At 45.6% G+C, this 26,316-nt stretch overlaps 1 protein-coding gene across 3 annotated transcripts in view; it reads right to left on the reverse strand.

Annotated features, from left to right (window-relative positions):
- Nucleotides 1-540: 540 nt before the first annotated feature.
- Nucleotides 541-26,316, reverse strand: part of LOC134350327 (uncharacterized) — a 53,468-nt gene continuing 27,692 nt past the window's right edge. The window contains exons 1-2 of one of the 3 annotated variants that reach the window (XM_063055381.1): nucleotides 21,442-21,541; nucleotides 541-2,026 (exon numbers count right to left, since the gene is read on the reverse strand). In XM_063055381.1, the coding sequence (XP_062911451.1) occupies nucleotides 543-2,015 (1,473 nt within the window). In that variant the 5' untranslated portion in view covers nucleotides 2,016-2,026; nucleotides 21,442-21,541 and the 3' untranslated portion in view covers nucleotides 541-542. Of the gene's footprint in view, nucleotides 2,027-21,402; nucleotides 21,542-26,316 lie in introns of those variants that run through there. The other 2 variants (XM_063055383.1, XM_063055382.1) reach the window with 2 other exon arrangements.

Below are 26,316 nucleotides of genomic sequence, written 5' to 3' on the forward strand. Positions count from 1 at the left end.
AATCTGACCCAGACTGAGATGGCTGTGATGTGTACAGTGAACTCCAGCCCAGTTTCTTCAGTTGGTTACTAGATGGTGGCCTACTAACTACGAACTATGTAAGAATAACTTGCAATTCAAGCAGATAATTAATTGTTAAACTGCAAAGAACATAACAAATAAAGAGTTGTATCCCACAGAGATGTCTACGCAGCAGAGAGATGAGGAGAAATTTCTTTAGCCTGAGGGTGGTGGAGCTGTGGAGGCCAAGACATTGAGTGTGTTTAAAACGGAGATTGATTGGTTCTTGATTAGTCAGGGCATCAAAGTCAGGGAGAATATCGGAGAACAGGGTTGAGAGGGGCAATAAGTCAGCCATGATGGAATGGAGGAGCAGACACCATGGAACAAATGGACTAATTCTGCTCCTGTTCTCCAAAGGTGTTATGGCCACAGGGTTGGGAAGAAGACAGTGGGCATAGGACGAGGTAAGCGCTTACTCAGCTACGTGGGGCAGAGTGTCTCCAAACAGAGACTGCCTCCAAGTAGCCCGCTCCCCTCCCTCACCCCCTGGGGCCTAGCTGTGCGGCCAGGTTCCTGAGAGCAAGACTCCCCTGCTTAATTTTCTGCCCCAACTCCTCTCGAGCATCTTTTGCCCGCCGATGGATTTCCTCCTCCGCACTCTGACATTTCCTCTTGATGCTCTTGAGCTTGTAGTCCATTCCCTCCTGGGCCAGGACATCGAGCAAATCATTCAGTGGGACCTTCAGGTAGTCTTCATAAACCTTGTTAAATGTTTCTGCCATGGTGCACAGGAGGGCTACGATGGTGTCTGCCTGGGACATCTGGTCCTGGAACACTGTCGCCTGTGGACTGGCTCCATTCCCCCCGCCGCCCACCTTCTCCAATATCTTCTGACAATCTCCCACCAATTTGGGGATGAGCTGAATGAAGCCCATGGCCTGCGACCAGTTGGATCTGACTCCCTGCAGCAGCTCCACCTCTTTAGACATCAGCAGTAGGGTTGAGCTGAGGTCCAGCTCCTTTGTCTGGTGGGCGGTGAGATCCTCCGCCAGCTTTGCACTCTGTTTGCTCAGATCTTCCACTCTGATGCGACGTTCCTCATATTCTTCCCCAGCTTTGTCCAGCCGGACTTGGATCAACTCGATCTTCTCCGCGGCCTTCTTTTCCACCTCGTCCAGTAGGGTTCTGAGAGCAGAACTGGAATCTTTGTTCTTCAGAGCAGAGACCTCGCTCAGAATGAACTTGGCTACATTCCCAAGCTCCGACACTAGAACGGTGGGGTTGGCCACTGTGCCCAGGAGGTCTAGCAACCGAGGTAAATTCTCAATAAGTTTTGTCGCCCCTTCCTCAAACAGAGCGTCAGTAAAAGCCCGAGACCTGACATCGTTCAGTTCTTCCATGATCTTCTCCCGCTCCAGGGAAACTCGGCTCCACTCCTCCTCCAGTGTTTCTTTCTCTTTCTTGACAGTCTCGATGCTCTGCTGTGTTTGGTCCAGGGCTCTCCGTATGTCCTGGAGCTGAACGTGGCTGCAGCTCTGGGTCTCTGAGCACCTCCCCAGTATCTCAGCCAGCTGCTGGTTGAGGGAGGACAGCTCCACCTCCACATCTTGTGCAGCATCCCTGCACTTGTTAATGCTCTTCTCCATCCTCGTCACATTCCGGGGGAGGCTTGTTCCCTCACCAGGCTCCTCCCTCACCAGCTTTAGGAGGTGCCGCATGTTCTCACAACTGCTGTGGATTTTGCACATGTTGTTATGGATTGATTGGAAGGAGATTGGAGCTTTCAGACAAATGTCCAGGAGGCTCCCTTGGAAGGACTTGGGATTCTCTGAACTCTGGGGGTCCTGAAGGAAAGGAAAGTCCTTCCCACTCTTTGCCTGAAGCACCAGATCAGCGAGAATGGCGACAGAGGTGGACATTGGTGTCAAAACCATCTCCCAGTTGATGTGGGTCTGAACTGTCAGACGGAAGCTCTCAGACACCGGAAGGTCCAGCTCCTGTATCCCCGACATTGTGGCACCTCCTGCAACCAAATCAGTCATTGCAAAATGTCACAAATGGAGAGTATTTCAGCGTCAGAACAGAGTGTGGACACATCATCACAGGAAAGCAGACAGTTTTAGAGTCTTAGAGCACTACAACACAGAAACAGACATTTCAGCCCATTAGTTTACCATGCATACCACTTTCTTTTTCTTAACCATGGCCTTAATCTCTCTCAAAAACCATGGATCCCCAAGGCCTCCCACTTACCAACCACACTGTCGCTAAAAGATGACCTGTCCCAATGCACACTTGAAATATCCTTCCTGATATCATCAAAATTGACCTTACTCCGAGAATCTCAGCCCGAGCACCACACCTATCCTGAGAGTCACAGAAAACGACAGTACAAAAAACATCCTTTGGCCGATCTTGTCTATGCCAGACCATTTTAAACTGCCTCCTCCCATCGACCTGTATCAGATCATAGCCCTCCATAGCCCAACCATCCATGTAGCTATCCAAACTCCTCTGGAATGTTGAAATTAAAATTGCATTCAAAACTTGCGTTGGCAGCTCGTAACACAACCTCATCACCCTCTGTGAAGAAGTTGCTCATGTTCCATTTACATAGTTCACCTTTCACCCTTTGCCCATGTCATCTAGATTTTGTCACACCCAAACTCAGTGGAAAAAACCTGCTTGCATCTACCCTCTCTGTACCACATAATTTTGTAAGTCTCTACCAAATCTCTGCTCAATCATCTACATTCCAGGGAATAAAGTTCCCAACCTATTCAATCCATTCTTATAACTCTGGTCCTCTACCCCAGCAAGATCCTTATAATTTCTTTCAGTAATCTTTCAACCTTATTTACATCTTTCCTGTAGGTAGGTGACCAAAACAGTACACAATACTCCAAGTAAGGCCTCACCAACGTCTTGTTCAACTTCAACATAAAATTCCATCTCCTTTACTCAATACTTTGATCTATGAAGGCCAAAGTGCCGTAAGCTTTTTGTCCTTATCTATCTGTGACGTCACCGGTATTCCGATATCTTTGTTCTAACACACACCTCAGTGCCCGACTGCTCACTGTGTAAGACCTATCCTGGTTGGTCCTCCCAAAGTGCAACACCTCATCCTTATCCATCTGCCATTTTTAGCCCATTTTTTCATCTGGTCAAGACTCTGCTGCAAGCTCTGATAGTCTTCTTCTCTGTCCACTACATCTCGAGTCTTGGTGTCATCTGCAAATTTTCTGGTCCAGATATCCACATTATCATCCAAATTATTGATATAGATGTCAAACATTCTTGACCATGTGGGATCTCGTCAACTACCTTGATGCAGTTCATGTGGACAACATCCACTGCCTTGCCTTCATCAACTTTCCTGATAGCATCCTCAAAAAGCTCTATAAGATTGGTTAGACGCGACCTACAACACACAAAAATACGCTGACTATCCCTATCAGGCCCTGTCCAGTCTCGTATATCCGGTCTCTGAGAATACTATTCACCAACTTTCCCACAACTGATTTCAGGCTCACTGGCCTATAATTTCCTGCTTTATTCTTAAGAGATTTTCTTATAGCAGAACCACATCGGCTGTCTTCCAATCCTCAGGTACCTCACCTGTTGCTGAGGATGTGAGGAATTGGGGATATAAAAAAATCATTTTGAACCTATGTAACCTCTGGCTAAAAGAATAATTGGGACTGAATAGGAATTTTTGAACTGAAGTAAACTCTGTCTTCTTCAGTTAGCTAAAACCGGTTTATACTAGTTCTCCCTTTTTTTTGCAGAGAGACATTAAGAGTTTGATAACATTGTACATTGTACCCTCATTTGAGTAGGTAGAGGAGGACTCACCAATAAGGACAGGAATGAACATCCATCTGTAATTAAGTCAGGGCCTAGCAAAGGGAATAACTGATGAGGACTGGACAGCACATCCATCTGTAATTAAGCCTTGATTTAGCAGACTCTCTTATCTGTAACTAAGTTTTGCACCAACAGACTTGGTGGGCCTACCAGTTCAAATGACATCTTGCAACAGTAATGTTTGGGACTTACTATGTATAACTATATGGCTGTAACCAGAGAGAGCAGGCCCAATTGTTGGATGGTGGCAGTACTTACACACCTTCCCTCTGACAACTGGGTCCAAACTCCTGCAGGAGGGTGTGCAATAAACTGTTGTAACTATAAGAAGCTGGTCTCCCGAGTTTTATTCAGATTCGACTTTAACAGATGATGTAAATATCTCTGCTACTGCCCTGGCAATTTCTGCACTTGCCTCCCAGAGGAACACCTTGTCAGGCACTGGAGATTTATTCAGCCTAACTTGCCCCAAGACAGCAAACACCTTCTCCTCGTAACCTGTGTCGGGTCCATGACCTTACTGCTGCTTTGCCATCCTTCTACAGACTGGGTGTCCGTCTCCCAAGTAAATTCGGATGCAAAAAATCCATTTAAGATCTCGCCCATCTCTATTGCCTCCACACATAGATTACCATTCTGACTTTCCAGAGGACAAATTTTGTCCCTTGCAATTCTTTTGCTCTTAACATATCTGCAGAAGCCCTTAGGATTCATCTTCACCTTGCCTCCTTTTATCTCTCCTGATTTCTTTCTGAAGTGTTCTCTTGCAATTTTTACACACTTGAAGAACCTCTTTTGTTCCTATTTGCCTATAGTGCTATGCACCTCCTTTTCCTTCTTAACCAGCGGCTCAGTATTTCTCAATAACCAAAGTTACCTAAACCTGTTATCCTTGCCTTTTATTCTAACAGGCATGTACAAGCTTTGTACTCTCAAAATTTCACTTACCACATACACTTTGCTAGAAAACAGCCTGTCCCAATCCACACTTGCCAGATCATTTCTGATACCATCAAACTTTCTGAATTTAGAATCTCAATACAAGGACCAGACCTATCCATTTCCATGATTACCTTGAAACTAATAGCATTACAATCACTAGATGTGAAGTGCTTCCTACACAAAGTTCTGTCACCTGCTCTGTCTGATTCCCTCGCAGGAGATCAAACACTGCACACTCTCTTGTTGGGGTTTCTAGGCACTGATGAAGGAAACTTTCCTGAACACATTTGACAAACTCTGTCCCATCTAGTCCTTTTACAGTATGGAAGTTCTAGTCAATATGAGGAATTTAAATCATCTACTGTAACAACCTTATGTTTCATTCCGTGATCTCTCTACAAATTTGTTCCTCTTATTCCCTCGGACTGTTGAGTGGTCTGTATATAGCCCCATTAACATGTTCCTACCTTTCTTATTTGTCAGCTTAACTCATAACTCCTCTCTAGATGAGTTCTCCAGTCTGTCCTGATGGTGCACTGACGTGACATTTTCCCTACCACATAACACCACCCCTCCTCTTTATTCCTCCCACTCTGTCGCGTCTAAAACAATGGAAACATCGAGCTGTCGGCCTAGACCCTCCTGCAACCAAGTCTTACAAATGGCCACAATATCATAATTCCATGTTTTGATCCATGTCCTGACCTCACCCGCCTTTCATATGATATTTCTTGCATTGAAACTAGTCACACCATGCTCAACATTTTGATTCCTGACTTTGTCTTATCAATATCTGTCTCTACAACCGTTCCACTAACTGTTTTGGCACTCTGGTTCCCATCCCCTGGAACTCCAGTTTAAACCCCACCACGCAGAATTAACAAATCTTCATGCTAGGATATTAGTCCCCCTCCAGTTCAGGTGCAAACCGTCCCTTCTGTGCAGGTCCCACCTTCCCTGGAAGTGTTAAAGTCAAATCTGAATAAAACTCGGGAGACCAGCTTCTTATAGTTACAACAGTTTATTGCGCACCCTCTTACAGGAGTTTGAGACCCAGTTGTCAGAGGGAAGGCATGTAAGTACTGCCACCATCCGACAAGTGGGCTCACTCTCTCTGGTTACAGCTGTATATTTATGCGTAGTAAGCCCCATACATTACTGTTGCAAGATGTCATTTGAACTGGTATGCCCACCAAGTCTGTTGGTGCAAAATTTAGTTATAGATAAGAGACTCTGCTAAATCAAGGCTTAATTACAAGATGGATGTGCTGTCCAGTCCTTATCAGTTATTCTCTTTGCTAGGCCCTGACTTAATTACAGATGGATGTTCATTCCTGTCCTTATCGGTGAGCCCTCCTCTGCCTACTCAAACCAGGGTACAATGTACAATGTTATCAAACCCTCAATGTCTCTCTGCAAACCAAGGGAGAACTAGTATAAGCCAATTTTAGCTAACTGCTGAAGACAGAGTTTACTTCAGTTCAAAAATTCCTATTCAGTCCCAATTATTCTTTTAGCCAGAGGTTACATAGGTTCAAAATAATTTTTTATATCCTCAGTTCTTCAGAAGAGAACCCAATGATCCAATAATCTTCTGCCCTGCCTTCTACACCAACTCCTTTGCCACATATTAAACTGTATAATCTTGCTAGGTCTGGCCTCACTAGCACGTGACACAGGTAGCAATCCTCAGATCACAACCCTGGAGGTCCTGCCCTTTAAGTTAACACCTAATTCCCTGAACTCCCTATGCAGAACCTCGTCACACATCCTACCCGTGTCATTTGTACCTACATGGACCACAATTTCTGGCTGTTCACCCTCCCAATTAAGAATGCTGAGGATTCAGAGACCTAATTGCTGTGACTTTCCTCTGTTAGGTCATCCCCCAGCAGTATCCAAAGTGATATAGAAACATAGAAAATAGGTGCAGGAGTAGGCCATTCGGCCCTTCGAGCCTGCACCGCCATTTATTATGATCATGGCTGATCATCCAACTCAGAACCCAGCCTTCCCTCCATACCCCCTGACCCCTGTAGCCACAAGGGCCATATCTAACTTCCTTTTAAACATAGCTAATGAACTGGCCTCAACAGTTTGCTGTGGCAGAGAATTCCACAGATTCACCACTCTCTGTGTGAAGAAGTTTTTCCTAATCTTGGTCCTAAAAGGCTTCCCCTCTATCCTCAAACTGTGACCCCTCGTTCTGGACCTTCCCAACATCGGGAACAATCTTCCCACATCTAGCCTGTTGTTGAGGGCCATGGCTGCAGGGTACTCTGCAATGGCTCCTTAATCCCTTTCCCCTTCCCAACTGTCACACAGTTTCCTGTGTCCTGCACCTTGGGTGTAACTACCTCTCTATATATCCTGTCTATCACCTCCTCAGCCTCTCAAGTAATCTGGAGTTCATCCAGTTCCAGCTCCAACTCCTTAATGTAGATTGTTAGAAGCTGCAGCTGGATGCACTTCTCGCAGTTGTAGTCATCAGGGACACTGAAGGTCTCCCTGCCTTCCGACATCAGCAAAAGGCTCCACTATCCTGTCTGGCATCTCCACTGTCCTAGCAAAGCAAATGTAATGAAGAGGGTAAAGAAACTCTACCTACAGCATTTTTTTGCCTTCTCTGACTGAAGCCTCTCTTCCCTGAAGCCTTGAAGAGAGTATGGATTATGATCAGAGATTAAGGGAGCTAGGGCTTTACTCTTTGGAGAGAAGGAGGATGAGAGGAGACATGATAGAGATGTACAAGATAATAAGAGGAATAGATAGAGTGGATAGCCAGCGCCTCTTCCCCAGGGCACCACTGCTCAGTACAAGAGGACATGGCTTCAAGGTAAGGGGTGGGAAGTTCAAGGGGGATATTAGAGGAAGGTTTTTTTTACTCAGAGTGGTTGGTGCGTGGAATGCACTGCCTGAGTCAGTGGTGGAGGCAGATACACTAGTGAAGTTTAAGAGACTACTAGACAAGTATATGGAGGAATTTAAGGTGGGGGCTTATATGGGAGGCAGGGTTTGAGGGTCGGCAGAACATTGTGGGCCAAAGGGCCTGTACTGTGCTGTACTATTCAATGTTCTATGTTCTACCTTCAACCCCTCAATCCTCCGGAACCTCTCCTGTCCCCATTGATGATGCAAGGATCATTGCCAGAGTCTCAGCAATCTCCTCCCTCACCTCCCACAGTAGTCGGGGTACATTTCGTCCAGTCCTGGTGACTTATCCAACTTGATGTTTTCCAAAAGCTCCAGCACATGCTCTTTGTTAATGTCTATATGCTCAAGCTTTTCAGTCCGCTGTAAGTCATCCCTGCAATCAACAAGGTCCTTTTCCATAGTGAATACTGAAGCAGGAAGGTTTTTTACTCAGAGAGTGGTTGGTGCGTGGAATGCACTGCCTGAGTCAGTGGTGGAGGCAGATACACTAGTGAAGTTTAAGAGACTACTAGACAGGTATATGGAGGAATTTTAGGTGAGGGGTTATGTGGGAGGCAGGGTTTGAGGGTTGGCACAACAATGTGGGCCGAAGGGACTGTACTGTTCTTTTGAAGAGCTAAACCCTCAAAAGCTCCAGCTCTGTCCACTCCAATGATGGCTGCTTTGCTTGCCTCTGCCTTGCTTTAACTTGTTCTTGCTAATCAATCCAGAACGGTTAATTTCTGCCGCTTAAAAAATTGCCACCAGTCAGTCCCTTTTCTAGTCATTGTCCTGCTCCTAACATTAAAATGCACACACTTCAAACTATCCCACCCATAGTATCTGTTATCTCTACTTTGCCTTTCATCTGACATCTACCTTCTGATCCGATCCTTCCCATACTGACCTGGGGCTCCAGTTCCCAGACCCCTGCAAAACCAGCTTAAATTCTCTCGAGCAGCATTAGCAAACTTCTCCGCCAGGATATTGGTTCCCCTCCAGTTCAGGTGCAACTTGTCCCTCTTGTACAGGTCACTCCCTTCCCAGGGAACGTTCCAATGATCCAAGAACTTGAAACTCTGCCCCTGCACTATCTCCTCAACCACTCATTCATTTGTGCTATCACCCCATTCCTGACTGGCAGACCACAGTACGTGTGCTTGCAACAGTGTGTGTCCGACAGAGTGATCAGCAGCACTGGGGTTCCACAGGGGACTGTCTTGTTTCCCTTTCTCTTCACCATTTACACTTCGGACTTCAACTACTGCACAGAGTCTTGTCATCTTCAGAAGTTTTCAGATGACTCTGCCAAAGTTGGATGCATCAGCAAGGGAGATGAGGCTGAGTACAGGGCTACGGTAGGAAACTTTGTCACATGGTGTGAGCAGAATTATCTGCAGCTTAATATGAAAAAGACTAAGGAGCTGGTGGTAGACCTGAGGAGAGCTAAGGTACCAGTGACCCCTGTTTCCATCCAGGGGGTCAGTGTGGACATGGTGGAGGATTACAAATACTTAGGGATACGAATTGACAATAAACTGGACTGGTCAAAGAACACTGAGGCTGTCTACAAGAAGGGTCAGAGCCGTCTCTATTTCCTGAGGAGACTGAGGTCTTTTAACATCTGCCGGACGATGCTGAGGATGTTCTACGAGTCTGTGGTGGCCAGTGCTATCATGTTTGCTGTTGTGTGCTGGGGCAGCAGGCTGAGGGTAGCAGACACCAACAGAATCAACAAACTCATTCGTAAGGCCAGTGATGTTGTGGGGATGGAACTGGACTCTCTGACGGTGGTGTCTGAAAAGAGGATGCTGTCTAAGTTGCATGCCATCTTGGACAATGTCTCCCATCTACTACATAATGTACTGGGTGGGCACAGGAGTACATTCAGCCAGAGACTCATTCCACCGAGGATTGGACTACAGACTCCCCAGTCACCAACAAGACATTGAGAAACAGATATGTAATCAGATTGTACAAATAATAGGGTTGTTGTCATGGGGGATTTCAACTTACCTTCTGACTGTAAGGGGTTTCAGTGGGGCAGAATTTGTTAAGTGCATCCAGGAGGGTTTCTCAAATCGATATGTGAACTGTCCAATGAGAGGAGGGGCCAAACTGGACCTGGTGTTGAGTAATGAGCCTGGCCAGGTGACTGACTTTTCAGTGGGTCAACAGTTGGAGAACAGTGACAACTCCTTAACCGTCAGGATAGCTAAAGATAAGCATAGGTATGGTCCTCGTGGGACTGTCTTCAATTGGAGTAGGGAAAATTATGAGGGCATTTGGCAGAAATGAGGAGTTAATTGGGACACCTTTTTACTAGCAAGTCCACGTCAGACATGTGGAAGATGTTTAAAGATCAATTGCACAGAGAACAGGAAAGGTATGTTCCTGTTTGGAGAAAGGACAGGGGTGGAAAGATAAGAGAACTTTGGACATCCAGAGAGGTGATGAATTTAGTCAAGAAGAAAAAGGAAAAGTATGTAAAACTTCTGAGGTTAGGATCAAATGGAGCATGAGGATTATAAACCATATAACAATTACAGCATGGAAACAGGCCATCTCGGCCCTTCTAGTCCATGCCGAACTCCTACTCTCACCTAGTCCCACCAACCTGCACTCAGCCCATAACCCTCCATTCCCTTCCTGTCCATATATCTATCCAATTTAACTTTAAATGACAACATTGAACCTGCCTCAACCACTTCTGCTGGAAGCTCGTTCCACACAGCTACCACTCTCTGAGTAAAGAAGTTCAGAAACGAACTAGAGAATTAGGAAAGCCAGAAGGGGCTGTGAAAAGTCCCTGGCCAGTAGGATTAAGGTGAATCCCAAGGCATTCTACATATACATCAAGAACAAGATGAGAACTAGGGGGAAGGTATGACCACTCAAGGATAAAAAGGGGAACGTTTGCTTTGATGTGGAGAATATGAGTGAGATTCTTAAGGATGCTGTTCATCGACCATAGCTCAGCATTTAATACCATCATTCCCACAATATTGATTGAGAAGTTACAGAACCTGGGCCTCTGTACCTCCCTCTGCAATTGGATCCTCAACTTCCTAACCAGAAGACCACAATCTGTGCGGATTGGTGATAACTCATCCTCCTCACTGACGATCAACACTGGCGCACCTCAGGGGTGTGTGCTTAGCCCACTGCTCTACTCTCTATATACACATGACTGTGTGGCTAGGCACAGCTCAAATAAATTTGCTGACGATACAATCATTCTCTCAGGAGGTGACAAGAGGGCGTACAGGTGTGAGATATGCCAACTAGTGGAGTGGTGCCACAACAACAACCTGGCACTCAACATCAGTAAGACGAAAGAGCTGATTGTGGACTTCAGGAAGGGCAAGACGAAGGAACACATACCAATCCTCATAGAGGGATCAGAAGTGGAGAGAGTGACCAGTTTCAAGTTCCTGGGTGTCAAGATCTCTGAGGATATAACCTGGTCCCAACATATTGATGCAGTTATAAAGAAGGCAAGACAGCAACTATACTTCATTAGGAGTTTGAAGAGATTTGGCACGTCAATAAATACACTCAAAAACTTCTATAGTTGTACTGTGGAGAGCATTCTGACAGGCTGCATCACTGTCTGGTATGGAGGGGCTACTGCACAGGACCGAAAGAAGCTGCAGAAGGTTGTAAATCTAGTCAGCTCCATCTTGGGCACTAGCCTACAAAGTACCCAGGACATCTTCAGGGAGCGGTGTCTCAGAAAGGCAGCGTCCATTATTAAGGACCTCCAGCACCCAGGGCATGCCCTTTTCTCACTGTTACCATCAGGGAGGAGGTACAGAAGCCTGAAGGCACACACTCAGCGATTCAGGTACAGCTTCTTTCCCTCTGCCATCCGATTCCTAAATGGACATTGAATCTTTGGACACTACCTCACTTTTTAAAAAATATACAATATTTCTGTTCTTGCACTTTTTAAAATCTATTCAATATAAGTAATTGATCTACTTGTTTATATATTATTATTTATTTATCATTATTTTTTTTTCTCTCTGCTAGATTATGTTTTGCATTGAACTGCTGCTGCTAAGTTAACAAATTTCACGTCACATGCCGGTGATAATAAACCTGATTCTGATTCGGTTTCTGATACGGATTCTGGATGTGGAGAATATGACTGAAGTACTTAATGAGTATTTGCTTCAGTATTTACCAAGGAAAAGGTCATGGAGGACCAGGAGGTCAGTGAGGAGCATATAAATATGTTAGAGCATTTAGAGGGCAAGTAGGAGGAAGTGTTGGGTCTCGTAAGGAGTACTAAGGTGGATAAGTGAACAGGGCCTGATGGGATTTACCTCCGGTTTTTGAGGGAGGCAACAGATGAGATTATTGGGGGTTGGAATGCTCTGCCCCAGAAGGCAGTGGAGGCTAAGTCTCTGGATGCTTTCAAGAAAGAGATGGATAGAGCTCTTAAAGATAGCGGAAACAAAGGTTATGGGGATAAGGCAGGAACTGGATATTGATTGTGGATGATCAGCCATGATCACAGTGAATGGTGGTGCTGGCTCGAAGGGCCGAATGGCCTGCTCCTGCACCCATTGTCTATTATTGACCAGTATCACTGTGTATTCTCCAGGCTCAGGCAAGCTCCTGGAGGACTGGTGAGTGGCTAATTCTGCACCTCTATTTAAGAATGTAAAAAGGGAAAATCCTGGGAACTATAGACTAGTTGTAGGAAAATTGCTGGAGAAAATTCTTAGGGATAGGATATATGAACATTTGGAAACCCATGACCTCATTAGGGAGAGCAGCATGGCTTTGTGGGGGCAGGTTGTGTTGAGTTTTTGATTGAGTTTTTTGACAAAGTAATAGAGAATGATGAAGGTCAAGCAGTGGATGTAGTCTAAGTGGATTTTAGTGAGGTGTTTAACAGTCCCTCATGGGAGGCTAATCCAGAAGATTAGGGTGCATGGGGTCCACGGGAAATTGGCTCTTTGGATTCAGAACTGGCTTTCACCTAGAATAGAAATAGACGAGACTAGACGAGAAGAGAATAGAATAGTAGTTGAAGGGACTTATTCGAGCTGGAAGTCTGTAATTAGTGGTGTTCCGCAGGGATCTGTGCTGGGACCTCTGCTGTTTGTGAGGTATATAAATGACCTGGATGAAAATGTAGATGGGTGGGTTAGTAAATTTGTGGATGAGACCCTTAACAATGTAGCTGAGCAGAGATGTCTTGGGATCCAAGTTCATATCTCCATGGAAGTGAATACACAGATCGATAAGGTGGTTCAGAAGGCTTATGGAATGCTTGTTTTCATTGGTCAAGGCACTGAGTTCAAAAGTCAAGAGGTTATGTACCTATCCAGGTGTCCCTTAAAAGACCCTATCATATCCGCCTCCACCACCATCGCCGGCAGCCCATTCCACGCACTCACCCCTCTCTGCATAAAAAACTTACCCCTGACATCTCCTCTGTACCTACTTCCAAGCACCTTAAAACTCTGCACTCCCGTGTTAGCCATTTTAGCCTTGGGAAAAAGCCTCTGACTATCCACATAATCAATGCCTCTCATCATCTTATACACCTCTATCAGGTCACCTCTCATTCTCCGTCGCTCCAAGGAGAAAAGGCCAAGTTCACTCAACCTACTCTCATAAGGCCCGCTCCCCAATCCAGGCAACATCCTTGTAAATCTCCTCTGCACCCTTTCTATAGTTTCCACATCCTTCCTGTAGTGAGGTGAACAGAACTGAGCACAGTACTCCAAGTGGGGTCTGACCAGAGTCCTATATAGCTGCAACATTACCTCTACACTCTTAAACTCAATCCCATGGTTGATGAAGGGCAATACACCGTATGCCTTCTTAACCACACTGTCAACCTGCACAGCAGCTTTGAGTGTCCTATGGACTCGGACACCAAGATCCCTCTGATCCTCCGCACTACCACGAGTCTTACCATTAATACTATATTCTGCCATCATATTTGACCTACCAAAATGAACCACCTCACACTTATCTGGGTTGAACTCCATCTGCCACTTCTCAGCCCAGTTTTGCATCCTATCAATGTCCTGCTGTAACATCTGACAGCCCTCCACACTATCCACAACACCTTCAACCTTAGTGTCATCAGCAAATTTACTAACCCATCCCTCCACTTCCTCATCCTCATCCAGGTCATTTATAAAACTCACAAAGGGGAGGAGTCCCAGAACAGATCCCTGAGGCACACCACTGGTCACCAACCTCCATGCAGAATATAACCCATCTACAACCACTCTTTGCCTTCTGTGGGCAAGCCAATTCTGGATCCACAAAGCAATGTCCCCTTGGATCCCATGCCTCCTTACTTTCTCAGTAAGCCTTGCATGGGGTAACTTATCAAATGCCTTGCTGAAATCCATATACACTACATCCACTACTCTACCTTCATCACTGTGTTTAGTCACATCCTCAAAAAATTTAATCAGGATCGTAAGGCACGACCTGCCTTTGACAAAGCCATGCTGACTATTCCTAATCATATTATGCCTCTTCAAATGTTCATAAATCCTGCCCGAATTTGGATGCGGAGCGAGTCAGTGTCATGGCAGGAGACCCGTGTGTCATTGGGGGATTCTGAAAATCTACTGCTGTGGACCCTAAGACATCAGATCTTTGCAATCTTCAGGCACACAGCTCGAAAAAAGCGACGTAACGGACTTTTAACATCGTAAACTAGCGAGTTGTTTGCTATGTCTCCCTACACGCTGGGAAAATGGAGACACCTCTCTCTCCCTTATTAGGGAGAGAGAGAACCTGTGGTACGTTGAATGCCGGATGAAACGCAAAGTCTTTGGGGTAACTGCAAGTCTGTGTCTTTGCTGTTGCTTTGCTCAGCTTGAGTGCTCGGTGGAGGGTGCAGATGCTTTTTTTGCCAGTGGGGGGAGGGGGGATTCTTGCTCACTGCCACTTACGCGCGGGATGGAGGGGAGCTGGGGGCGACTCTGGGGTTTCTTACGTTTATTCTTTGGGGCATTTCTCTGTTTTCATGGATGTTTGCAAAGAAAAACATTTCAGGATGTATATTGTATACATTTCTCTGATATTAAATTGGACCCTTAAACCTCTCAGGATCTTCTCCATCAACTTACCAACCACTTAAGTAAGACTCACTGGTCTATAATTCCCTGGGCTATCTCTACTCCCTTTCCTGAATAAAGGAACAACATCCACAACCCTCCAATCCTCTGGAACCCCTCCTGTCCCCATTGATGATGCAAAGATCATCGCCAGAGGCTCAGCAATCTCCTCCCTCGCCTCCCACAGTAGCCTGGCGTATAACTCATCTGGTCCTGGTGACTTATCCCACCTGATGCTTTCCAAAAGCTCCAGCACGTCCTCTTTCTTAATGTCTATATGATCAAGCTTTTCAGTCCGCTGTAAGTCATCCTTACAATTGCCAGGGTCCTTCTCCGTAGTGAATACTGAAGCAAAGTGTTCATTAAGTTTCTCCACTATCTCCTCCAGTTCCATACACACTTGACTGGTCCTATTCTCTCACGTCCTATCCTCTTGCTCTTCACATACTTGTAGGATGCCTTGGGGTTTTCCTTAATCCTGCTCGCCAAGGCCTTCTCATGGCCCCTTCTGGCTCTCCTAATTTCATTCTTAAACTATTTCTTGCTAGCCTTATAATTTTCTAGATCTCTATAATTACTTAGTTTTTTGAACCTTTTGTAGTAAGCTCCCCTTTTCTTCTTGACTAGATTTTCAACAGCCTTTGTACACCACGGTTCCTGTACCCTACCATCCTTTCCCTGTCTCATTGGAACCTGTACAGAATGCCAGGCAAATATCCTTTGCTGTTACGCTCCCAACTATGACCTTCTTTCAGCCACGACTCAGTGATGTCCTCAACATCATACCAACCAACCTGTTCTATTTTAACTTCATCAGTCCACAGGACTTGTTTCCAAAATGCATCAGGCTTGTTTAGATATTCCTTTGAAGCTTTTGAAAAGAACTTTTTGGTCGCAATGAGCAAAGGTATGTTTGGAGATAAAAGGGTGCAGAATTTCATAAAAAGAACCCCTCTCCAACTGTTAATCATGGGGGTGGATCGATCATTCTTTGGGCTTGTGTTGCAGCCAGTGGCACGGGGAACATTTACTGGTAGAGGTAAGAATGAATTCAATGATGATGACCAGCAAATTCTGGAAGCAAACATCACACCGTCTGTAAAAAAGCTGAAGATGAAAAGAGGATGGCTTCTACAACAAGATAATGATCCTAAACACACCTCAAAATCCACAATGGACTACCTCAAGAAGTGGAAGCTGAAGGTTTTGCCATGGCCCTCGCAGTCCCCTGACCTAAACATCATCGAAAATCTATGGACAGACCTCAAAAGAGCAGTGCATGCAAGACGGCCCAAGAATCTCACAGAACTAGAAGCCTTTTGCAAGGAAGAATGGGCGAAAATCCCCCAAACATGAATTGAAAGATTCTTAGCTGGCTACAAAAAGCGTTTCCAAGCTGTGATACTTGCCAAAGAGGGTGTTACTAAGCACTGACCATGCAGGGTGCCCAAACTTTTGCTTCGGCCCCTTTTCCTTATTTGTTATTTTGAAACTGTAAAAGTTGGAAATAAAAAAGTTTTCTTGCTTAAAATATGAAAGAAATGCGTCATCTTTAACTTTATGCCTTTTGGAAATCAGTTCATCTTTTACTCACTTAGCTATTCACAGTAACAGAAATTTTGACCGGGGTGCCCAAACTTTTGCACATCACTGTATACAACATCCACTGCATCCCCTTTGTCTATCCCACTTGTAATCTCCTCAAAGAATTCCAACAGGTTCGTCAGGCAGGATTTTCCCTGAAGGAAACCATGCTGACTTTGTACTATCTTGTCCTGTGTCACCAAGTACTCCATCACCTCATCCTTACTAACTGACTCCAATATCTTCCCAACCACTGAGGTCAGGGTAACTGGTCTATAATTTCCTTTCTGCTGCCTTCCTCCTGTCTTAAAGAGTGGAGTAACACTTGCAGTTTTCTAGTTGTCTGGCACCATGCCAGATTCCAATAATTTTGAAAAATCATTGCTAATGCCTCCACAATCTCTACCACTACCTCTTTCAGAACCCTAGGGTGCAGCTCAGCCGGTCCAGATGACTTACACACCTTTAGGTCTTTCAGCTTTTTGAGCACATTCTCTCTTGTAATAGTAACTGCACCCACTTCTCTTCCTTCACCCACTACAACATCAGGCATACTGCTAATGTCTTCCCCAGTGAAGACTGACGCAAAGTACTCATTTTAGTTCATCTGCCATTTCCTTGTCCCTAGTTATTAAATTTAAAGTTGAACTAAGTCATATTATGATCACTGTCTCCTAAGAGTTCCTTTCCCTTAAGCTCCCAAATCACCCGTGGTTCAGCACATAACACCCAATCCAGTATAGCTGATCCCCTAGTAGGCTCAATGACAAACCACTTTAAAAATCCATCTCATGGATATTTTACAAATTCACTCTCTTGAGCTTCATTACCGTCTGATTTTCCCAATCTACCTGAATGTTGAATTCATCCATGACTATCATAATATTCGCTTTCGACATGCCTTTTCTATCTCCTATTGTAATCTTTGTTCCATGTCCCAGCTACTGTTGGGAGACGTCCTTTAACCCTTGCAGTTTCTTAACTCAACCCACAAGGATTCACATTATCTGATCCTATGTCACATCTTTCTAGTGATTGGATGACATTCTTTACCAGTAGAGCCACACCAACCCCTCTGCCTACCTTCCTATCCCTCCAGTACAACATGTAACCTTGAACATTCAGCTCCCAAGTACAACCATCCTTCGGCCACGATTCAGTGATGGCCACAACATCGTACCTGGCAATCTGTAATAGTGCAACAAGATTACCCAACTTATTTCTTATACTACGCGCATTTAGATACAACGCCTTGAGTACTGTATTTGCTGTCCTTTCTGATTCTACATCCCTAATGATCTGATACTCAGCCTGTTGGCTGCAACTAAGTCCCATCACCTGTCCACCCTTCCTGACAGTCTGACTGCACACTATCTTTACCTTTTTATCATCCGTCCTATCCTGAGTCCCTTCACTCCGGTTCCCACCCCCCTGCCAAATTAGTTTAAACCCTCCCCAACAGCTCTAACAAACCTGCCCATGAGAATATTGGTCCTCTTTGGGTTCAGGTGCAATGTGTCACTTTTGAACAGGTCATACCACCCCCAGAAGAGATCCCGATTATCCAAGAAACTCAAGCCCTGCCCCCTGCACCAGCTTCTCAGCCACACATTTATCTGCTAAATCATCCTGTTTCTACCCTCACTGGCACATGGCACAGGTAACAACCCAGAAATTACTACCTTGGATCTCCTCCTTCTCAACTTTCTGCACACCTCTCTAAATTCTCTCTTCAGGATCACTTTGCTTTTCCTTCCTATGTCATTGGTACCAATATGTACCAAGACACCTGGCTGTGCTCCCTCCCCCTCTGAAATGCCTTGGACGCCAACCAAGACATCCCTGACCCTGGCACCAGGGAGGCAACATACCATCCAGGTGTCTCTATCACGTCCAAAGAATCTCCCCTCTGTTCCTCTGACTAATGAGTCCTTTTTCACTACCACTCTCCTTTCCTCCCTCTTTCCCTTCTGCACCACAGACCCACACTCAGTGCCAGTAAGCTGGTCTCTGTGGCATTCCCCTGGGAGGTTATCCCCCACAAAAGTATCCAGAACTGTACCCTTATTTTTGAGGGGAATGGCCACAGGGGTGCTCTGCGCTAGCTGCCCATTCACATTTCCGTTTCTCCTGACAGTCACCCAGCCACTCGCCTCCTGCAACTTCGGGGTGACTACTTCCCTGTAACTCTGATCGATTATCTCCTCACTCTCCCGTACAAGCCCTACCAGACAAGCAAGGAAGGAACTGAGGAATGAACTTAGGAGATCTAGAAGGAGCATTAGAAGGCCTTGGTGAGTAGAGTCACAATCATAGAAAAGTAGAGCCTGCCTAGTCCATGCCTACCCTGGTTGGTCCATAGGACACAGGAATAAATGAGGCCATTCAGCCTTTCGAGTCTGTTCTTCCATTCTATCATTGTCCTGTAACTCATCCCACTGTCTGTGATTCAGCCTCATCTCCTGCCTGTTCTTTCTATCATCTCCGTTGCACTCTATCTTTGACTTATTTCTGTTTTCCCCTTCCTCACCCCTATCACTCCAGTTCCCATCCCCCTGCCAAATTAGTTTAAACCCTCCCGAACAGCTCTATTAAACCTGCCTGCTAGGATATTGGACCCCTTTGGGTTCAGGGGTAACCCGTTCTTTTTGTACAGGTCATACCTCCCCTAGAAGAGGCCCCAATGATCCAAGAATCTGAATCCCTGCCCCTACACCAGTCTCTCAGCCACACATTAATATGCCTGATCGTGCTATTTTTGCAATCGTTAGCACGTGGCACAGGCAGCAATCCCGAGATTACTACCCTGGAGGTCCTGCTTTTCAGCTTCCTACCCAACTCCCTGAATTCTCTCTTCAGAACCTCCTCCCTTTTTCTACCTATGTCACTGGTATCAACATGTACCAAGACTTCTGGCTGTTCACCCTCTCCCTTCAGAATAGTCTGCACCTGAATCGAGACATCCCGTACCCTGGCACCTGGGAGGCAACACACCATGTAGGTATCTCTATCAGGCTGACAGAACCTCCCGTCTGTTCCCCTCACTATGGAATCCCCTATGACTACCGCATTCCTCATCTTCCTCTTTCCCTTCTGCACCACGGAACCAGGCTCAGTGCCAGAGACCCGATCGCCGTGGTCGTCCTCTGTCAGGTCACCCCACTCAACAGCATCCAAAATGAGATAACGATTACTGAGGGGGATGGCCACAGGGGTGCTCTCTACTATCTGAGCTCTTCCCTTCTCTTCCCTGACTGTCACCCACTTATCTAACTCCTGCAACCTCAGGGTGACTTTTGTGTTGAACCTGTGGAATTCTCTGCCCAGGGAAGCAGTTGAGCTTCTTCATAAATATATTTAAGACACAGTTAGATAGATTTTTACATTGTAGGGGAATTAAAGGTTATGGGGAAAAGGCAGGTGAGTTTAGTCATAGTCATACTTTATTGATCCCGGGGGAAATTGGTTTTCATTACAGTTGCACCATAAATAATAAATAGTAATAAAACCATAAATAGTTAAATAGTAATATGTAAATTATGCCAGTAAATTATGAAATAAGTCTAGGACCAGCCTATTGGCTCAAGGTGTCTGACCCTCCAAGGGAGGAGTTGTAAAGTTTGATGGCCACAGGCAGGAATGACTTCCTATGATGCTCTGTGTTGCATCTCGGTGGAATGAGTCTCTGGCTGAATGTACTCCTGTGCCCACCCAGTACATTATGTAGTGGATGGGAGACATTGTCCAAGATGGCATGCAACTTAGACAGCATCCTCTTTTCAGACACCACCGTCAGAGAGTCCAGTTCCATCCCCACAACATCACTGGCCTTACGAATGAGTTTGTTGATTCTGTTGGTGTCTGCTACCCTCAGCCTGCTGCCCCAGCACACAACAGCAAACATGATAGCACTGGCCACCACAGACTCGTAGAACATCCTCAGCATCGTCCGGTAGATGTTAAAGGACCTCAGTCTCCTCAGGAAATCGAGACAGCTCTGACCATCTCTGACTAAAGAGATGGCTCTTTATGGACAGATCAGCCATGATCTTTTGAATGGTGGGGCAGGCTCAATGGGCCGGATGGCCTACTCCTGCCCATATGTTCTTATGTTCCAACTCCCTGTAGCTCCTATCTAACTCCTGCTCACTTCTCCTAATAAGCTGTAGGTCATCGAGCCACAGCTCCAGATCCCTCACACGGTCTCTCAGGAGCTGCATCTCGGTGCACCTGGGGCAGATGTGGCCATCAGGGAGACCAGAAGATTCCCACGATTCCCACATCTGACACCCAGAGCAAAGTACTAACCCTCCCGACATGCTCTCCGTTCATCAAAAAAATGCAAAGACCAACCAAGTCCACTGACCTCGGGTTACTTTGTCTTAACCAGGGCCTCAATATCTCTTGAAAAGGTTCCTTCACCTGCTATCTTTACCTTCTATTCTGACAGGCACATACTGGACAAGCTTTGTACTCTCAACATTTCACTTTTGAATGCCTCCTACTTATCGAGTACCTTTGCCGAAAACAGCCTGTCCCAATCCACACTTGCAGATCTTTTCAGATACCATCAAAATTGGCCTTTCTCCAGTTTTGAATGCCAACCTGCAGACCAGAACTACACGTTTGCACATGCCCTTTGAAACTAATGGCAGTGCGGCCACTGTGTTCCCGCACACAAACTTCTGTCACCTGCCCTATCTCTTTCCCTAAAAGCGGTTCCAGTATCACACACTCTCGTTGGAAACTTTCCTGAACAAATTTGTCAAAGTCTATCCCAACTAGTACTTTTACAGACAGTCAGTTAAAATCACCTACTATAATAACCTTGCAACAATCTGCTATCTCTCTACGAATTTGCTTCTCAAATCCCTCAGACTGTTGGGTGGTCTATAATATAGCTCCATTAATCACTGTGCCCACACGCACGTAAAGAAACATAACACACCCATCCTCGCATCCTCTTAACCTCGTCTGACCCACTCACCAGACCCGAGCACCGAGTACCGGGTCGGCACTCACTCACCTCCCGTGTCCCGCGATCCGTGTATCCGCAGATTCTCTCCGTCCCGTCCCGTCCCGTCCCGCCCGGCCCGTATCCGGAGGAAGCGACGTCAACGGCCGCGGCATTCCCAATGGACGGGGCGGTGCCACATCCCGGCCTGGAGCTCCGGGAATGGGAGCTAGCAGTTCCCAGTAAATTTATTATCAAATGCGCATACATTACAGGCATTTACGGAAAGTAAAGAAATACTGTGGCAGTCATTTGGTTCATGATGACAGATGAGGAAGCTCTTTAACTCAACAACAGTTTAATTGTGACAGACACAAAACAGACCGGGAATCATGACCGCTGACTGAACCCAACCAGTCTCATACAGAGGGGGGAGATGACCATCACACACCCCGGTTACAGTCAGGGTGACCCACAAATACACAAGTGAATAACTGTATAACCCAAGCCAAAATGTAACAATAAATGAACTGGAACATCCCACCATAATCCCACAAAAGCATTTTAACACAAGACCACTAAACTGAGCTGGTCTTTAGAGATGCCGGGGCGGGTTGTTGACCACGCAGAGCTTCACGATACTATAGAATTTATGATAATCTATACAGAATCTGAACTATTTAGGAACAGCTTCTTCCAGCATGGTTTCCTAAAGGAAAATCCTGTCTGAGTAACCTACTGCAATTCTTTGAGGAAAGTACAAGCAGGGTAAAGTAAGTAAAGACATCCGTTAGTCTTGCAAGACCATGGATCTGCGCCTGGAAAGTCTTCACTCTCCAGGGCGCAGGTCTGGGCAAGGTTGTATGGAAGACCGGCAGTTGCCCATGCTGCAAGTCTCCCCTCTCCACAACACTGTTGTTGTCCAAGGGAAGGGGGTTAGGACCCATACAGCTTGGCACCAGTGTCGTCACAGAGCAATGTGTGATTAAGTGCCTTGCCCAAGGACAAAACACGTAGCCTCAGCTGGGACCAGAAGTCACGACCTTCAGATCGCCAGTCGAATGCCTTAACCACTTGGCCACATGCCAGGAGATGTAGTAGATGTAGTGTACTTGGATTTTCAGAAGGTCTTTGACAAGGTGCAGCACATGAGGCTGCTTAGCAAGAAAAGAGCCCATGGAATTACAGGGAAATTACTAGCATGGGTGGAGCATTGGCTGATCGGCAGAAAACAGAGAGTGGGAATAAAGGGATCCTATTCTGGCTGGCTGCCAGTTACCAGTGGAGTTCTACAGGGGTCGGTGTTGGGACCGCTGCTTTTTACCATGTATGTAAATGATTTGGACCATGGCATTAATGGATTTGTTGTTAAGTTTACCAATGATACAAAGATAGGTGGAGGAGTGGGTAGTGTTGAGGAAACGGAGAGCCTGCAGGGAGACTTAGTTTAGGGGAATGGGCAAAGAAGTGGCAAATGAAATACGCTGTTGGAAAGTGTATGGTCATGCACTTTGGTGGAAGAAATAAACAGGCAGACTATTATTTAGATGGGAGAGAATTCAAAATGCAGAGATGCAATGGGACTTGGGAGTCCTTGTGCAGGATACCCTAAAGTTTAATCTCCAGGTTGAGTCGGTTGTGAAGAAGGCAAATGCAATGTTGGCATTTATTTCTAGAGGTATAGAATATAAGAGCAGGGATGTGAAGTTGAGGCTCTATAAGGCACTTGTGAGACCACACTTGGAGTATTGTGTGCAGTTCTAAGGCAGAGATAGATAGGTTCTTGATTAGCCAGGGCATCAAAGGGTATGGGGAGAAGGCAGAGGAGTGATTGGATCAGCCCATGATTGAATGGCAGAGCAGACTCGATGGGCTGAATGGCCTACTTCTGTTCCTATATCTTATGGTCTTATGGTCTTCCCCTCTGGCATCGCTTTCTGAATGGACATTGAACCCATGAGCACCACCTCACCATGTTTTATTTTAGTTTTTACACTACCTATTTAACTATTGTGTATGTATGTACATATTCGTGTTTTTTTCTATCATATTCTCTGTACTTTTTCTAATGTTTTTTCTGTATTTAATTACACTGCTGCCACAAAGACAACAAATTTCCTGACAGAGAAACAAGAAGATGGAAATGGTCCTGTAAAAACTCTCCATCAGAGCCATCTTTTGCCTCTGGGGCAAGGAGGACGTCATAGAACCCACACTGAGTAAAAGAACTTTGCAAAGCAGGAAGAAAAAAAGAGAAACCAAACAAGCTGAAGGTAAGTTGGGCAATAGTATGGTTTTGGCAGAAAGACATGAAGAGAAACCGGTCAAATCCATTGAATCACAAACAAGAGAGAACCTGCAGATGCTGGAAACCCAAGCAATGCACACAAGGTCATCTTCAGAAGTTTTCGGATGACTCTGCCATAGTTGGATGCATCAGCAAGGGAGATGAGGCTGAGTACAGAGCTACGGTAGGAAACTTTGTCACATGGTGTGAGCAGAATTATCTGCAGCTTAATGTGAAAAAGACTAAGGAGCTGGTGGTAGACCTGAGGAGAGCTAAGGTACCGGTGACCCCTGTTTCCATCCAGGGGGTCAGTGTGGACATGGTGGAGGATTACAAATACTTAGGGATACGAATTGACAATAAACTGGACTGGTCAAAGAACTCTGAGGCTGTCTACAAGAAGGGTCAGAGCCGTCTCTATTTCCTGAGGAGACTGAGGTCCTTTAACATCTGCCAGACGATGCTGAGGATGTTCTACGAGTCTGTGGTGGCCAGTGCGATCATATTTGCTGTTGTGTGCTGGGGCAGCAGGCTGAGGGTAGCAGACACCAACAGAATCAACAAACTCATTCGTAAGGCCAGTGATGTTGTGGGGATGGAACTGGACTCTCTGATGTTTGTGTCTGAAAAGAGGATGCTGTCTAAGTTGCATGCCATCTTGGACAATGTCTCCCATCCACTACATAATGTACTGGTTGGGCACAGGAGTACATTCAGCCAGAGACTCATTCCTCTGAGATGCAGCACAGAGTGTCATAGGAAGTCATTCCTGCCTGTGGCCATCAAACTTTACAACTCCTCCCTTGGAGGGTCAGACACCCTGAGCCGATAGGCTGGTCCTGGACTTATTTCATAATTTACTGGCATAATTTACATATTACTATTTAACTAGTTATGGTTCTATTACTATTTATTATTTATGGTGCAACTGTAACGAAAACCAATTTCCCCCGGGATCAATAAAGTATGACTATGACTATGACTATGACAAGGTGCTAGAGGAACTCAGCAGGCCGGGCAGCATCTGTGGGAAAGAGTAAACAGTCGATGGTTCGGGCTGGGACCCTTCAGCAGGACTGGAGAAAAACAGCTGAGGAGTGGAGTTAAAAGGTGGGGGAAGGGAGGGAGAATCAGAAGGTGATGGGTTAAACCGGGATGGGAAGGGGTGAAGTAAAGAGCTGGGAAGTCAATTGGAGAAAGAGATACAGGGCTGGAAGAAGGGGAGTCTAATAGGAGAGGACAGAAGGCCATGGAAGAAAGAAAAGGGGGGAGGAGCACCGGAGGGTAGGGAAGGGAATAGGGTGAGAGAGGGACAAAGAGATGGGGAATGGTGATGGAGAGGGGTTGGGCATTACCGGAAGTTCAAGAAATCGATGTTCATACCATTAGGTTGGAGGCTACCAGACGAAATATAAGTTGTTGTTCCTCCAACCTGAGTGTGGCCTCATCACAACAGTAGAGGAAGCCGTGGTTTGACATAGCAGAATGGGAATTGGAATTAAAATGGGTGGCCACTGAATACTGTACAGACACAGAAGATGGGGAAATTGGAATGTGGTATAACTTACCTATGCAAACCTCCCAAGAGGAATGATGAAAAAGTGTCAGAACCTTTCAATTCTAGACCTGGGTATAGTGGAGAATACAACCATTGGACAGGTAGATACTGAAAGGGAAATTGGCTGCAACATAATCGATGACGAAGCTGAGTTTTGTCAGATGGCAGGAGAAACTGAGTTGCAGGAAGCAACGAATAAAGGACAGGATGAGACATCTCAAAGGAAACATGAGAAGTCACGAGAAAATACTGAAACTGATGAGATTGTGACTGAGAATCAACTATAAAAGAATGGTGAAACTGAAGCTGACTAAGAAATCTCAGAGAGTCAGGAATCCTCCATATAGGCTGGAAATCAGAGTGTTGTGTCAACCCCAGTGATGAAATGTGTTAATTCCATTTCCTTCTGGATTGGAGATACTGTAATCATTTAATTCATTTGAAAGCTGTAAGCTGTATGCCTGAATATTGTCAGGACAGAAGTGTGAACATAACTGTTATGAAGACCTTAAGACCATGAGACACAGGAGTAGAATTAGGCTACTCAACTCACCATTCCATCATGGCTGATCCCAGAACCCACACAACCCCATACACCTGCCTTCTCACCATATCCTTTGCTGTCCCGACCGATCAGGAAACCATCAACTTCTGTCTTAAATATATCCACAGACTGGGCCTCCACTGCAATCTGTGGCAGCTCAGATTCACCACTCACTAGCAAAAAAATTCCTCCTTACCTCTGTTCTAAAAGGTTGCCCCTCAATTATGAGGCTGTGCCCTCCAGTTCTGGATACCCCCACCATAGGAAACATCCTCTCCACATCCACCCTATCTAGTCCTTTCAATATTCAGTAGGTTTCAATGACATCTCCCCCCCAACATTCTTCTAAATTCCAGTGAGTACAGGCCCAAAGCTGCCAAACGCTCCTCATATATTAACCTCTTCATTCCCAAAATCATCTTTGTGAATCTTCTCTGGACTCTCTTCAATGACAACACATCCTTTCTGAGGTATTGGGCTCAAAACTGTTAACAATACACCAAGTGCAGCCTGACTAGTGTCTTATAAAGCCACAGCTTTATCTCCTTGCTTTTATAT

Source organism: Mobula hypostoma, chromosome 8 (genome assembly GCF_963921235.1).
Source record: "Mobula hypostoma chromosome 8, sMobHyp1.1, whole genome shotgun sequence".
Lineage (NCBI taxonomy): Eukaryota > Metazoa > Chordata > Chondrichthyes > Myliobatiformes > Myliobatidae > Mobula > Mobula hypostoma.